At 37.2% G+C, this 16,884-nt stretch overlaps 1 protein-coding gene across 1 annotated transcript in view; it reads left to right on the top strand.

The window, feature by feature from the left end:
• MORC1 (MORC family CW-type zinc finger 1) overlaps positions 1-16,884 on the top strand; it is a 154,328-nt gene that overhangs the window by 97,223 nt on the left and 40,221 nt on the right. Inside the window, exons 18-20 of the mRNA XM_053663122.1 lie at positions 8,764-8,829; positions 9,951-10,190; positions 15,373-15,477. Coding sequence (XP_053519097.1) covers positions 8,764-8,829; positions 9,951-10,190; positions 15,373-15,477 — 411 coding nt within the window. The remainder of the gene's footprint in view (positions 1-8,763; positions 8,830-9,950; positions 10,191-15,372; positions 15,478-16,884) is intronic.

Raw genomic sequence — 16,884 nt, 5'->3', positions numbered from 1 at the left:
CAGCCTCTTCTCCACCCCTCACCCACCCCACTGAGGTGTAGAGTGACTAAGTCTGACTTCTAGGAGCAACACCCACAGGCTACCCTCGTTACAGAATACTCAGAATAGTTTAGAAACTGTTTTGATAAAAGAGCTATTGCTGTGATTGGATCTATTCTTCTAGGAGAAAAGGAGGTAGCTGAGTCCAGAGCTGTCATTTCAACAGATGGTGTCCTACATAATTCCCACCACACTCCAGCTAGTTACAACAATTACAACAACAGAGGGAAGGGAAGTTCAAAGAAGTTAAATCACTTGCATCAGGTCACACATCTTCTAATGGGGAAGTTGGAATTTCTTTCGTTTTTGCCTCACTCTAGCACTGCTCATAATGTCACAGGATAACTAGACACAAAGGACTTGAGAACAATTACAAAGGCAACGAACTGATATATTGGAAATCATATTTGTTCAGGGAAAAATGTTAAGTTTTCCCTAATAAACCTAATAGGAGAGTTCAAATTCAACAATTGATAAGCTGTGTCAGTAAGCCAAGACCCTCTATAACCTGTGCTTCTGAAACAGTCCGTGGAACTCTCTCCTTTCTGAGTAAAGGAGTGATCTGTTTCTGATTGTGGTTCCAGCTCTTTCCTCAGTACCTGCCGTTTTCTATACTGAGTGACAAGTGCCACCTGCTGGCCAAACAATGAAGCATTTTCATTTTCACTGTGTCTCTTGAATTGCTCAGCTACTACTAATCGGCATATCATGCGGGTAATTGTTATTCTGTTTTTCAGTAAACCCAGACAACAATTTAAAACCATAAAGTAGACTTATAAAATCAATTTCTTTGACACTGATGACTTTCCAGTCCTCAACATTCCCCTTTTCATAGTTTTAACTCACAGTTTAGATTCTTTTCTACCTTCCATTGTGTGACAAGGATGACTGTGTCATGATTATACACAAGAAATATAGTTTGGGATACATTTCATTCAGGGTTTTTTTTGTATCACTTTAAATCCACAGGATGCTCTCAATCATGTAAGACAGACAATAAATTGATTCTCTGAATGAAGCCCACTCTATGCTTACCCATTTGTACTTATGTAATATTAATGGGTAGTATGTTTCTATAATCAATACGTTTGTGCAGATGGGCTGTATTGCTTATATATTCTCTAGATCTTTCTGGGTTGATCTTTTCTGATCAATTAACTTCATTTCCTACAGTTAGTCCAGGCCGTCTCTTCCCTGACACTGGTTACTTTTCTGGCATTAGCATCTTCCCTCCTATAAGGGCTCTCCCGTAAACTGCCGCTGTTCTCAGGTGTGCTTCTGCTTCTGGGGCCCTGCCTTCCTGCTTCTTGTCTGAAATGGCATCTTCCGTCCTCTCATCCTTCAAGGTCAGAAACAAATGCAATCCCTCTATGATCCTTTTTCTCATTTTCCTTCATCCTTGATGCATGTCTCTCTTCAAGCGTATTTTACTTTCTACCTGGTATTTTAGTTACTATTGTACTAACGTCTCCTATAGTAGACTGTATGTGTTTTAAAAGAAGGGACCATTTTTATTTATCTTTGGATTCCCAACAACACTTAGGCCTGGATCTTTTATGTAATGAGTGTTCACCAAAAAAGAGCGAAGGCTCAAAGACATTTGATTTATGCATACTTCTTTACAAGTAGGTACAATTTTTCAGTTGATTGGATTGGTTCGCTCTACATAGGTTATGCCTAAAACCTTTTGCATATGTTTTTAGAAGCCAAAATATCCTTAACTTGGTCAAAATAAAGTGTTGCATTTGGATGGGAGTAGAGAGACTGTATTTGGATTTTATTTGTCTCATTCATAGTCTTTACATCAAATGAATAGCCCATGTAAAATTCCACGCCTGTTGAAAAAGCTGCAGCAGTAGCATTCTGTTCTTCTGTAGTACTCGAGTGGACACCGAATTGAGATATTTAATGTGATAAGTCCCACCTTGGTTGTTGAGGCAGCAAATGTGGAGCAGAGAAGACGTCCCACACATTTAGCTGTGTTTTCCAATTGAAACGACATGTCTGAGTACAGCTTCGTAATGAAGAATGTGAACACATTTTCCCATTTGCAGTTTAATCTTTTTAATGTGTCATTTTTGTGTGGGGTGCTGAGATTTCAAATCTGTATAACTACACAGACAGATGTCTTAGAAAATATATTTATTCATGAAGAGTACTTTCCAGCATCCCTACATAAACTCCATAATCTAAAATTTATGGCACCTAAAGACCTTTGTCTAACAAGAGGCTATTGTACTCACTGCAGTTGAAATATTTTACTTTATTACTCTTGCTACAGAGATCTCATTTCTCTATGGTGATGCATTGCTTTTCCAAAAGGGATAATGCCTAATATATTCACACTTTTAGGCCCTGTGTTCACAGAATAGCAAATGAGACATTAAACAAATTGCTCATGACAAAGTAGTTTAGAAGTTTCTTAAAGGCGAGCCTTGTGTGTGCTTTTCTTCATGTACCTCCCAACACCACTCCTCTCCCTGTTGGGCACAGGAGGTGTTTAACAAAAGCTATTCAACTTCCGGGTTATTTTCTTACTCTTTGTTGAGGAATTGGTGTCACATTACCTGGCAGAACAGCATCCGTGGTTGACTAAACAAACGGGCAGCGCCAGCAGTTGGCCATCAAACAGTCTGGCTTGGGGGCAGTGTGCTGAGGTGAGACCAGGGCAGTCCTTGCTCCTGGCTTCATCAGTCAGCCTGTTCTGCCCTGGTGATTGGGACCAAGCAATTCCATCCAGTGAAACCCAGAAGTGACCAAATGCTGCCACTGAGGGTTCATGTGAGCCCAGAGGGAGCTCATTCTTACTCCAAGAGGGACAGAAGTAGCTTTGACAGTGGCAGGTAGTCTTGCCACATGTCAGACATGTCAGACATTTTTATTTTATCCACAGAGATGGAGAAATAAGTAGAGGTTCAGGTGTATTGCCTGACATGATGTTTAACCGAGGGAATACTAATTTCATTGCAAATATGCCTATTTGATCTCTGCCCTACAAAAATTCCTTAAGCACCTGAACCAGTTCTCAATTAATGTGCCTGCTAATCAGGGACAATCAGAGCCTGCCTACTGTCGTGGCTACATCTGAGGACCTGTTTCCTGAGTTTGCTCAGGCTATGGTACAGGTGTTTGACTTCCTTCCAAACCAGGCTGCTCGCTGGTCCCTTCTAAGGTTACCCTGTGCCTCTGAGCCTGCATTTCTGACTGCCAGCACTACTTAGTCCTCCTCTCTGTGCTTGAATCCTGCTTCTTACCTTGTTAGACCTAATATCTCGTTACTTAGGACCCAACTTTCTGATTCTAAATTCCAAAGGTGGGGTTGTCTCTTGGCACACCAGGGTTCCGGTCCAGTCCTAGAGAACCAACTGGTGTTTGTCTATGACCTTTGCCTCACAGTGGCCTGGGTCATCCTTCCTCTTTTCAGAGACTCCCCAGTTGTGTTCACCCTCTGAAGTCTACTTTCTTTCTGTCACCTAGTATTTGACCCCTTTTATCCTTGTTCCACCTCCTTCCCTTCTGGTCACCACCATTGGTGGTCACCAATGGTCACCACCATTGTCTATATAAGTTTGGCTCTTTGTCGCTTTTTGTTTTATATGCCACATATGAGTGAAATCATACAGTTCTTGTCCTTTTCTGTCTGACTTATTTCACTTAGCATAATACTCTCAAGATCCATCTATGTTGCTGCAAATGGCAATATTTCATCTCTTTGATGACTGAGTAGTATTCCTTGGTATGTATGTGTCTCTTTTTTATCCAGTCATTCATTGAAGGACAGTTGTGTTGTTTCTGCATTTTGGCTATTGTAAATAATGCTGCAGTGAACATAGGGGTACATATATATTTTGGTCCATTTTTAATGAATGGTTTATTTTTCTATTTTTGAGTTTTAGGAGTTCTTTGTACATTTTGTATAACATTTTGGTCTTTTATTAAATGCTTCTTTCACAAACATTTTCTCCCGATCTGTGGCTTGTCTTCTCATTGTCTTGATCCATTGTTTTTTATAACTTAAAGGCCATTTCTCACATAAGGAAGATAAGTTTCATAGAATAATCCAGGTGGGGTGAGGAGTCAATAAATAGTAAAGATATGGGAGCCATGATTAATGAGCTACTTTAGGAAATTGTTACTGAAGGGGCAGAGAAGATAGGGTTGAAGGTAGGAAGGTAGTTGAGGTTTAGGTAAAGCTGTGGTTGGGAGAGCTTTGACAGTGTTTCTGGACCAAGAGAAAGGAGCCAGTGAAGTGGGAGAAGTTCACAGCAGTGATGAGGCCTGATTGGCACAGAAAAATTCCAGCAAAGTCAGGAAGGAAGGATTACTAGACTCAGGTGGAAAGTTTAAGTTAGAATAAGAAGATGGACATTTCTTTTTTTTCTCAGATTGTGGGGGAGAAGTTAAGGATGTTCACATACACCTAATAAAAGAAGATTCAATGTGTTCATAATTGGAATACCCAAAGAAAAAGTAAGGGAAGAACACGCTTTTAAAGATAGAAGTCAAGAAAAAAATAAAACTTGTAGCTACATATTTGAAACAGTACACACTACATGCTAGGGAAAACTGTCCCAGAATAGTCAACAATAGGACATATTCTAGTAAAGTTACTCAACTGTAAAGAAAAAAGATAGATTCCTTCAGTGAATAGGCCTAAAGATCAAATCACTCATAGGGGAGAACAAAGTTTAGATTGGCTTCAAGTTCTCTGTAAAAATGGCAGTGCCAGGTGACAGTGAAGTAAACTATAAGGTCCTCAAGGAAAGGAGTATAAATCAAGAATCTTATATTCACCATACCATTGTAAAATTTAAAATCTACAAATAAATAGTTTTGAAAATAGGGGGGAAAAACCCCAGGAAGTATTGTTCTCATGATTCCTTTTGAGGGAACAGCTAGAAGTCAAACTTGAACCAGCCAAGAAATACCTGAAAATTCTATGACAGAGAACTGGAAATAAGCATTGACTGTGTTTAACTATAGAAATAAGACTAAAACATGTGACATTAGGTACCAAACTGAATGTAAATGTCCTAGAAATACAGTAATGATTCGGCTAACAAAATAGAAAGTCAAGAACACAAGGTGAAAGGTAAGTTGTTTGCCTCATCTGTGCTAGAAGGTGAAGATATATCGTTTAAGCAATTTAAACATACTTTTTGGCACAAATACAAATAGAAACAAACAATATTATAAAAATATTAGAGAGTGGAAGAAAAGAAGAAAGAGAAAATAAATTTTGTCACTATTTAGAGTAGTGAACTTACAGTTACTATCTAAAATAAAAAGAACTAAGAATAAGAGTATTATATAAAGTTATCATTGTGATGATCAATAGAAAAAAAACTATATATTACCAGAAGTGCCTACACAAAACAAAAATAAATGGATGGCATCGTTAAAAACCTAAAATAAATTGTAAAAACAAAATAAAATGATATGACAACTGATACCAAACACAAATCTGGTATCAATAAATACAAATGGCCTAAGCTTACCTTTAAAAAGGATGGGGATTTTAGGGTATATCACATAGCAAAGATCATGCCTGTGCTATATACAAGGCACACATCTAAAACAGTTATTCAGAAAGGTTGAATTCAGACAGGCATAAAAAAATAAAACAGAGGCCCATCCTACAATCAGACAAGTTGAAATTCAAGGGGAAAATTAGTGCAAGGAGGGGCATTTAATTAGGCCGAAGTCATTAGTTCACAATGAAGATGTATCAGTTAGCAGTCTCTCACATTAGCTAATGTAGCATTGAGTTCCATGAAGAAAAACCTACAAATGATACCTGGAAAAAAGAGACAATTGTACTAGTAATGAGATACTTTAATTTGCTCTCAGTTTAGGAATACCTATCAGTTAATACTAATGTATATGTAATTTATAGATATAAAACACTGTACTCTCAAAATAGAGAAAGCAATTTGTATTAGGTGCTCCTTATCTATTCACAAGAAGGACTGTGTGCCAGGTCACCAGAAAGCTGGTGGAGACCATTTAGCAGTGTCTGTCGGAACTGCAAATGCATATACCTTTTGATCCAGAAATTTGACTTTTAGATATTGGTTGTATACACATAGAGGTACTTACACAAATATGAAATTACCTATTTACAGAATTACTTGTTTGATAAATCATTGCTATATATTTTGTATAATAAAATATTGATAAAACTTAAATGTTTATCAACAGATCTGATTAAATGGCACAATACCTTAGAATACAATGCAGCTGAAAAAGGGGGTGGAGAAGCTTTTTCAGCACTAATGGAGAAAGATCTCTAGGATATATCTTTAAGTAAAAAAACAAGATGTAGACTATGTGTATAATATACTACCTTTTTTTCCCTATCTCTGAAAAGTGGGGAAAATTTATTTACATATGCTTGTATACAATATACAAACAAATCTCTGGAAAGATAAGCAGAAAAGTAGAACAGTGGTTACTTGTTACTTGGGGAATATGACCTGGACAGATGAAGAATGGAGTAGTAAGGAGACTTAAACTATAGACTTCTAAAAATGTATGTTGTTCTATGTGAATATCCAGCGTCCAACAGAAGTAACACCTGCTTGAGTGTGGTTGGTAGGGAAATAATACGGGTGTAATAATTTAAAGCTTTAATTTGAACATTTCACCTAAAATGTCATATGGTATGCTTGAGTGTGATATTGTTATGTTATAGAATTACATGCTTATGATTTTCTAATAAAAGATTTTATAATAAGAAAGAGGTCATTATTTGTGCTGGACCCTGTATTATCTATATTAACATCTAAAAAGAAATGATAATGTAGGGGCATGGAAGATGAAGCAATTAATTCTCCTTTGGGAGGTTGGGGGATGTATTCAGAATGTGTAATATTTGAACTAGACTTTGAAGGATGAGTGAAATTTAACAAATGGAGAAGATTGGAAAGTTATTACAGGCAGAGGAAGTGGGTTATATACGAAGGCCTAAGAACATGAAAGTGAACCTGGGAAAAAGGGATTGGACATTGAATCTATGAGGGCATCCGGGGGCCTCAGAGGGATTGGAAATAGCTCAGAAGAAGAATTTAGAAAGTTTAGTGCAGCCATTTGAAAGCTGCTTATATGTTATGCTAGGTGCTGTTTGGTACCGTTTTATAAACTTGAATGTCCGTATGAGCCATTCCATGTGCTAGGTGCTGCAGAAACGAGGCTCTGTCTTCTAGGTTACTGGTTCTTCATCCTGACTACATTTTAGAATCACTTGGAGAGCTCTAAAAAATACCGATGCCAGGCCCCCTTTTCACACAATTAAACTAGAATTCTAGTGTGTAAGGACTTGGCATCAGTAGCTTTTCAAAAAGACTTACCAGGTGATTCCAACCAGATGCATTTAATTTTGAAAATGCCAACTGTCCCTACCCTTCCTCCTCCTCCTCATTTTAATGAAGGAGATAATACTGTGTAGAAAGTGGTTGTGACAAGTCTAGAGAAATCTCTGAACTAGAAGCAAGAAAATGAAATTATAGAAAATAGTTCAATCAAGAGATGATAAAAGCCTTTAAAAAGTGTGGTTATTTGAGTGTAGTACAAAGATTTGAATTTAAAAGATATTTAAGTGGAGAAATTCACAAGGCTTGAGCACTAATTAGGTGGAAAGGATTGGTAGGGATGATGAGGCAGATAATCTAACTTGGATCGCTGCAAATTGGTGATGCCATTAGTGGAAAGAGGGAATGCACTAGGAAGTACTGGTTGGGGTGAGGGCAGGTACAGAGGCAAAGTCATGGATTCAGTTTTGGAAGGGTTGTCTTAAAGGAACCTGCAGTTTATGAGTTGCACCAAGGGGCATTTGGATCTGAGCGTAGAGCAAATAGCACCATTTCAAAATCTGTGCAGGTCATACACATCTGAAAAGTTTTCAGCAAGAGAACAGATCCATCAAATCCTTAATTGGAGTCAGGACTCCAGTTTGGGGGTTAGGGTGCTCACAAGAGCAATGTAAATGTTTTCTGTCCTAGAGAGTCTGGCCTGAGCTGGGTGCCACAGTGGAACAGGAAAAGGTAATGGGCACACTGAAAAGCAGGTGCAAGTGGACCCCTAACCAAGGGTTCAACCCATGGGGAGTGAACCTGAGCCTGGGGTGCAGAGCCTGCATTGTTCCTTATCTTCTCTCTGTGTATTTCATTAACATCATTTTAGGGTAACGATGATCACATCAGATTTGACTTAAAAGGTGCTTCTTTTTCAGGGGGAGCAGATGCTGCCCCTCTCTCTCTAGCTGTGTCTCTGAGTACAAGGCAGCTGCTGAATAATGGGGATAAGGCAGCACCCAGTGAGTAGGGACACACTGAAAGCCACTCTACCCTCAAAAGTCCCTTGAAGCTCAGGCCTAGTGCTTGGAAGTAAACAGCTATTGCTGAAGATCAGAGTTCTTTTCAGATTCTGGGACCTGAAAAGAGAGAACAAAAGGGTCTTCAGGGAAGTTGAGGCCTGTGGAGATGGTGTTAGATAAGTGGCTTTTGTACTTGCTCCTAAGACATCCGATCTATTATGCTTCTGCAAACCATCAGGACCGCTTCAGTACTCCACTAATCAAAACCTCTAAACTGAAAGGGACCCCATAAATGATTGTTGGTGAGGATATGCAATCTTGAAACTTTTAAAAATGAGGAATGTTGAATTATTGTAATGTGCCAATTGAAATTTATTTTACTCAAATTTGTCTAATGACTTCTCCCATAGCCTCACTTTATACCAATAAGCAGGATTGCCGAGTTCACTCCCATCTGCCAAACTTCAGCATCTAAGGTGAGTAATTAATGTAGGACTGGGCCATTTGTGTGCTGTTTCTCATGAAGGATAAGACTTATCAAGGGCCGAATGTTGTCACAGTGTATGAGGTTCAGAAAGTGAAGCACTAAGGAATTTTTTAAACTGTCATAATTTTTCTTTTGTTAGAGTGATGCATGTTTATTAGGGAAACTCAGAAAATAAAATATAAATAAGAAAATGTAAATCACTGATTGTCTTACTTCCTGGAGCTATGATCATTTAAAATATTTTAACATATTTTCCAGGATTTTCTATGAACATATAAGATATGTATTTACATATTTAATCATGTAGAGAGATCTCTGTGAGAGACGTGGAGAGAGAGATTGATTCTGTCTGTGGATATATGTTTACCTAGATATATGTCGTTTGTGTAATTCCTACATTGTTTCTTACGTTTGCTAAATGTCATGTTGTACTCCTTAAATGTCTGTTAGTATATAAAATTTAAAGAGTAGAGTGAACATTTTTAAATATTCAGATAAAGCTTCCAGTTATATCAAACACACAAAAATACAGAAAACTCTATTGTGATTTTAGTTATTCACATTTTTTAACAGATGGATGTCGGGACTGATAGGCCCCAGCTAACATTTAGATAAGTGTGCCCTGAACTTGCTCACAAGGCGTCTGATCTATCATGCTTCGACAAACCATCAGGTGCTCTTGCACTATCCAGCCTCCACTATGCAGAACATCTAAACTGAAAGGGACCCCCTCAATAATTATTGGCGAGGATGTGCAATCTTGAAACTTAAAAAAAAAAACAGAGAATGTTTAATTACTATAATATGCACCAGGGAGCCAAAGGCAAGTAAATGTCTGTTGGGAAGAATCAGGTAGCACACTGTTCTCACTTTGGGGCCTTCTGCATCCTCCAAATTCAGTGTGCTGACGCAGCCCAGCTCTGCTGAGTCAGATTCCGAATGAGCCATTACAGTGGTACACGTTTGCTGAAGTCTGTTTCTAAGCTTCTGCTTTTAAGGTTTTTATTAGTAATAAATATTGCCTAATGTTATGAGGTTTTAAGGGAAATTGTGATTCATTATAAATAAGTTGACTATCAAAAAATACAAATATGTCCTTTGTTGTTTAAGGAAGATACAAAAACTCAGAAAATCAGGCCTTCGGGTAACGACTTGAAGTATGAGTCTTTTGCATCCTTGGAGCTTTCTGTCGGCCACAGAGGCTGGAAAAGAAACACTGAAGGGACAGACTCGGATGTGGAGTTCGTTTCAGAGACGAAAAGGGTGAAGTATACACAGAAGAAAGTGGAGCCACGGCCCAGACACCCAGCAGCCCTGCCAGAAAACGTCAGACTGTCTGAGAGACCCCAGGTGGTTTCTTTTTCTTTTGTTATTTACCAAACGTGTAGTAATTGATCTACTCTGGAAATAGCATTTGGTAAAGCTTTTGCTTCATTTTCACTTTTTGAAGCGTTCTAATTAAAGCATACATATTGTAATCTGAGTTTCCTGGACAAGCTCTCAATTTCTGTTTTGTTTTTTTTTCTTTCTTCCGAGTTCTCTCTTTTGGAAGAAAAGTCAGATTGTTAATATCGACATGCCAGCATAATGCATGGAGAGCTCAACCAACTGTATTTAGGAGAGACAGATTCATGTAGGAAAAACCTGTAAACTTGAGGATTTTCCATTCACATTCTTTGTAGCAAAAATGCTTAGCCAAATTCTATAATAGGTATTTACCGTTGTAGTCGAGGTTCTGGAAAAATGAAATATTTCATTAGTACAACTCAGTGTTGAGACTGATTTCAACAAATGTAACACCTGAGACTGTCCATGTATCCAAATGAGTTTGTTTCTCTTAAATCACTGTACTTTAATTCTTAAAATGTTGCCTTTGTTTAAATTCTTTTTGAGAATGAGCCCATCCGATTCAGTTATAATATAATAGTACCCACAACTGAGTATTTGCATTGTGCCAGATTCAGTGCTAAATGACCAGACATTATTAGCTCGCTGCCACTTTAAATCTTGTAAAAGCCAAAATTCATTGCCTAGTTCATCTGCCTTGTTCATCAAACTTGACTCCTAATGTTTTATTCCTGTTTCCAAAATTAAATTCACCCTTCAAGGGTGGATATGGGCCACCATAAAAAATATTAGCATGAATTGCCATTGGTTCTGAAAGCAATAAACTGATTCAATCAGCAAATACATGCACTGAACCGCCCTGTGTAAGGTACAGTGTTACACACTGTGGGAGACAAGGCAGGTTAGGCATTGTTCTTCTAGAAGGCATTGTTCTGAACAATTTATTAAAGGGATATCTCACACATTCTCATGTACTGTTGTTGGCAAATGGTGTGCAGACTTTTCTTGAAAATCTGCAGTTGATGGAGACTCATTAACTCCTAGAACAGCCTTGTCTCATTCTGTGTTGGGGTAACTCATTCTCTTAAAATATTTCAAGTCCAGTTCCCTATAACTGAAGTTTTGGACCTAAATCTCTTTTTAAGACAATAGAAGCCAAGCTGAATCTCTCTATAGTCATCAGAATTTTACTTTGAATTATGTATCTCATATATATGAATTTATATACTCAGCAGATATTTATTCAACTCTTGCTATGTCCAAAATACTGCATGTTAGTAACACTCTGTATAAAAATTAGTTTTATCCTTTAACTCTGACTTATACTGATTGTGTGATTTCAAGATTTGCAATTTGTTGGCATATTTTATGTGTACGTAGCATGCTGCAAAAACACAGAAATGATTTAAGAGATTGAAGTATGCCCAAGTATTGGAATATGACATGATTTACTTAGTGTGAGTATATGGTATATGTATATACACATGTATGTATATGTGTATACAGATACGTATATTCACACATGTATAAGTATATATAGATATATGTATATGTGTATATATAGATTGCATAGGTATATAGATACATGCATATACACACATGTATATATGTATATAGATATATAACTATGCACCTGCATGCGTACACATACACATGTATATGTATTGATGTATATACATGCACACACATGCACATGTATATGTATATATGTATATATACACACATATATATACACTTGGTGAAATATACACACACACACAAGATATATATCATTTAAATGTTCACTTAGTGTGTGTACAACCAATCCCTGCCCCATCAAACTTACATGGAGGCAGACAGTCCAGCAATTACACAGATAAATGTAAATTGCAATTGTGACAGTTTTTGTAACTTAGTAGCATGAGTACTTATAACAGAGAATTTTACTTTTATCTGACAGGATGGGGAAATCTCCCTTGAAAAAGCGAGGGCTGAACTTTTGTGACTGAATTCCAATTAAGCTGATACAAAGGGAGAAAGAGCATTTCCAAACAATGCAAACAGCATTTGCTAAAAAGGGAACATGGTGAATACAGAGTACCTTAGGAAGACAACTGAGCTATATGACAGGCAGAGAGATTGGAAGGGGATGGTGTCAGATGAGCACAGAGTGAGCAGACCTTGCAGACCCTATATATAGCCTTTGATAAGAGGTTTTGCATTTACTCTCAGAACAATGGGAAACCATTGAAGAATTTCAAGTAGAGAAGTGGCATGATTAGATTTTCCTTTAGAAAAGTTGCTTTGGCTGCATGTGGAAGAAGGGTTAGTAGAGACAGGAGTGAATGCAGGAAGAGCAGGTAGGCTGTCATAGTGGTCGCATGAAGAAAGAACAGCCTAGTGTGGGCTAGGGTGATGGTTGGAGAGAAGTGAGTACCGTATATAATGCACACCCATGTTTTTGGTCCAGACTTTCAGGGAAAAAAATTGTTTTAATTTTAAATTTATTTATTTGTTTATATTTAGATACTTGTTTTTTGTATTATAAGGTAATTTTTGCATTTATTTTTAAACATATGGTACAAGAAATTTCATGTAGCAAATAATTACAAAACATAAGAATAGATACAAAATATTTCAGGTAGTACACATGTGAAATACACATCCTTATTTTTCCCTAAAAAATGTGGGCAAAAATGTGTGCATTATACATGGCAAAATACATACTTTTGTTCCTTCTGTGTTGTTTTGAGGAGGGAACACTGACCCAGATTGGTGATATATTGACCTTAGAAGGTGAAGCAGAGAGAAATGTTAAGAATGAATACAGAATCTCTGACTCTTGCACCTGGTTGGATGGTGATTTCATTTATTGAAATAGGGAATCCTAGAAGGTGGCTGGGCTTCTGAGGAGAAGCAGCAGTTCAGCTTACACAGTTCAAGACTCTCAAGGGGACACGCCAAGTGAGAAATAAGGGCAAGAGGTAAAGAACAACAAGGTAGAGACTTGAGGGGTATTAGCATCTTTTAGTTACAGTCTGAGGATGTGTGCATAAGGGATAGTGAGAGAACTGCCAGAACGATAAGAGAAGAAATCAGGAATTTGTTTTACTATTAAGGCCAAGGGTGGGGACGATAAAATGCAATAGAAGGTGAGATGGTCAGAGAGGTTGAATTCTACTGAGATGCTAAAAGTCTCTGAAAACCATCCATTGACTTAATGACTTACAGGTAATAGGGATGATCTCAGGAAGGATTTCATTGTTTTTGTTGGAGAGAAGAGGGTAGAAGATTAGAATAGATTGATTAGCAAGTGGCGGGTGAAGAAAGGGAGACTGGCTATAGCCTGGAGGAGTAAGATAATTTCACTTCAGAAGATATTCTGTACTTAAAAAAAGCTAAAAAGTGAGGTGGATAGATCTGGAGACTGTGTAATTTTTTATAAGCTGTTGAAAATGAATTTAATCAGGTTTTAAACTGCAATTGAAATAACTTCCAATTACTTGAGGGTTATTTGCAGTAAACTCTTAATATTCTGTCTAGCAAACACAACACTAGACATTACCACTATCAGAGGAGGTGCAGGAGGTGTAATTAATTTTAATATTAGCCTAAGTAGAAGGAATTAGGAAGGCAGATGTGCTCAGAGTAAATCTTATCATGTGTTCCAAAAGCTTGATAAAAATGGCTCTGGAATTAGCAAACGATTTAGCTCATTTGCACCACAGTTCAGCTTTGTTAATACAGGTAATTAATGAATTACCCATTCTTCCTAGAGAATTGTTTTTATTACATCCTGTGTTTCTCAGAAGATTCCTCTTTTTTTCCCCCAAACAACTTTACTTCCATTTCCTGAAAACAAGGTCCCACTAAAAATGATAGACTTAATATTTTCTACACCTGCAACTTTCTATCCTTTTAAATTTTCCACCAGTGTTTTTTGTTAATTCATTTTACTAAACAAACAAAATAATTAAGCATTTACTCTGGGCCAGGTACTGAAGACTCAGAGATTGACACAGTTCTTGCCCTTAGGAAGCTAGGAGTCTACCTCATGTCATCCTAATCAAAAGAGACTTTCTTTGCCCTGGCTGGTGTGGCTCAGTGGATTGAGCACCACTCTGTAAACCAAACGGTCACGGGTTTGATTCCCAGTCAAGGCACACACCTGGGTTGCAGGTCAGGTCTCCAGTTGGGTGTGCATGAGAGGCAACCACACATTAATGTTTCTCTCCTACTCTTTCTTCCTCTCTTTCCCTCTGTCTATAAATAAATAAATAAAATATTTTTTTAAAAAGAGACCTTTCCTTGAATCATAATTTTTTCATTCTAATAGTTTTTCACCATTCAACTGTGAGGACATCCTTTCAGTTATCAAAAGAATGGCTGTACATATGTCGCATATGACTAGACATGTCTAGTATCCATTGGTTAAGAACGACATAGTAAGAGAAAGCCATCATAGAAATTTTGAAATGGATGCACTTCTTATTCCCCCCAAGCAACACCTACATAAATATTAAGAACAATGTGTACATCCATATGAGATACTATCTATTCTGGATATGGGTAGTGATTCATGCAGATCCTTTGCAAAATAGTATAAGCCCTTTGGTTCACGGTTGAGCACCATAGTCTACACCATTCATTTTATACTTAATTTGTCTTATTGTAGTGGCCTGCCCAGGAGGGGGGCTCACCACTGAGTCAGTAAGATCAGGAAGAGCAAGTAACTAAGTAACTAGGAAGTAAGAACAAAAGAATTTTGTATTAACTCCTATCAGCAGTTCTGCTTTCTTGCTTCTGTAAACTGCTTCTTGCTTATGTGCCAAAAATACTGGTCTGAGTGACAGACCACCCCCTCACCTTATATAAGCAATTGCTCTCCACTGATCGGGGCCCAGAATTTGGAGACCGCCTTCTCTGGGTCCACTCGCATAAATAAAATTCCACTCCGTACATCTGAAAGCGGCTGAATTGTTTTCTGTCTGTAACATTATGATACTCTTTTTTAATTGTCTATTATTATTCAATAGACTTGTCTAAGTCATACTTCTTGAACAAAGATCAGAAATTGATTTTCCTCTGTTTATCTTACAGAAATCTGCTTCTGTACAGAAATTAATAGAGGGTGAATGAAGATAGTTTAATGTATACCATTGATTGGTACTAATCCTTGTATATTTTTGCTAATATCTTGCTATAGGCCTCTTCTTGGGAAATGAAATGGAAGCAGAATCAGAATCTGGTGCAGGAATGTAAGGCTTTGATTGAAGCTGAAACCAGCAACAGCGATCCAGATATAATCCTGGTGAGATAAACTTTACTAACTAAACGATACCTTGAGGTTTATTCATATTCATAAAGATTAGAGGAATCTGAGAATCATTTACATTAGTGTCTCAAAGTAAGTGAAACATTTAATGGAATGATCTAGTTTTTAGTTGAAGAAACAAGACTCAGAAAATTAGTTACTTGCCCAAGGCTACACAAACTAGTAAAACTAAAACTGTAGCTTGTGCCTCTTGACTGCTAGCTCATGATGCTTTTTACTATAATAATCAGGGTACGAAAGCTTTAGCACTATGTAAACACACACACACACACACACACACACACATATATACATATATATACATATATATATGTATAAAATATATATACATATATACATATATATATGTATACATAAAATATGTATATATATGTATACATAAATATGTATATATATATGTATACATAAAATATATATATACATATATATACATATATATATATATGTATAAAAACGATAAGGTCATCCCAAAACCTTCCTGCTTGAATCCAAATCATATGAACCTTTCTGTAATTTGTAATATGCATTCTCAACAGAAAGTGAAATTCAAAATTGCCGTAAATTAGGCCACTCTCAAAAACCCCTGCAAAGAGAGTCTATTTTGAAAATATGGACATACTTTCCATTTGTTTCCCTTGATTTAGTATCCCTGAGTCTTACTCAATAGTTGATATCAAAAAGCTACCTATCTGGACTGTTCTGTCGTCAGCCCCGAGAGAGTTGCTTTGCCTCACTGAGCTAAGTGTGAAAGCCCGTGGCGTTCAGGGAGCCTTGACTCAAAGGCTGACCACACGAGAAACACTTTATCTGTGAAGTTATGTTAAAGATGCTGTCCATTATGTTATATCATGTCCTTTGTATTATAATAAAAGTTCATTCAGACAATAGAATTTAATTTCAGGAAAACTCTATTTGGTATGTTTTTATCAGAACATGAATTTTATTGCTGACTGTTAGTTCGCTATTTACCTTTATATCCAAGAAGCTTACAGCTAAACTTTAAATAACTATAGTCACGTAGATGGTTGCTGTGTTTGATGTGGTAATATAACGAGAGTATTTATAAAAGGGTCTGGCTTATTGTACATGTGTTTGGGTGAGGTACCTCAGAACGCTATTTGGAATTGTAGATTAGATTTCAGTTACAAATGAGCCAATAAAATCTTCTGCCTTTAGCCCAATTTCTGTGCCCTTCAGCAGAAAGTCATTGTCATAAAGTAAATGGTATAAGAATAGTTGTTTTTATTTAAAAATGTCTCATTATGGGAAATTTCAAACATAGTACCATCAACTCCTATGTGCCTGTTTTTCATCTCTAGCAATAATCAACTCGTGGCCAGTCTTGTTTCATTTGCATCCTCCCTGCCCCCATTGCCCCCAGGC

Source organism: Artibeus jamaicensis, unplaced genomic scaffold (genome assembly GCF_021234435.1).
Source record: "Artibeus jamaicensis isolate MK-2021 breed Jamaican fruit bat unplaced genomic scaffold, CSHL_Jam_final contig_3126, whole genome shotgun sequence".
Lineage (NCBI taxonomy): Eukaryota > Metazoa > Chordata > Mammalia > Chiroptera > Phyllostomidae > Artibeus > Artibeus jamaicensis.
Note: the sequence above shows the minus strand (reverse complement) of the source record. Positions and strands in the feature narration are given on the sequence as shown.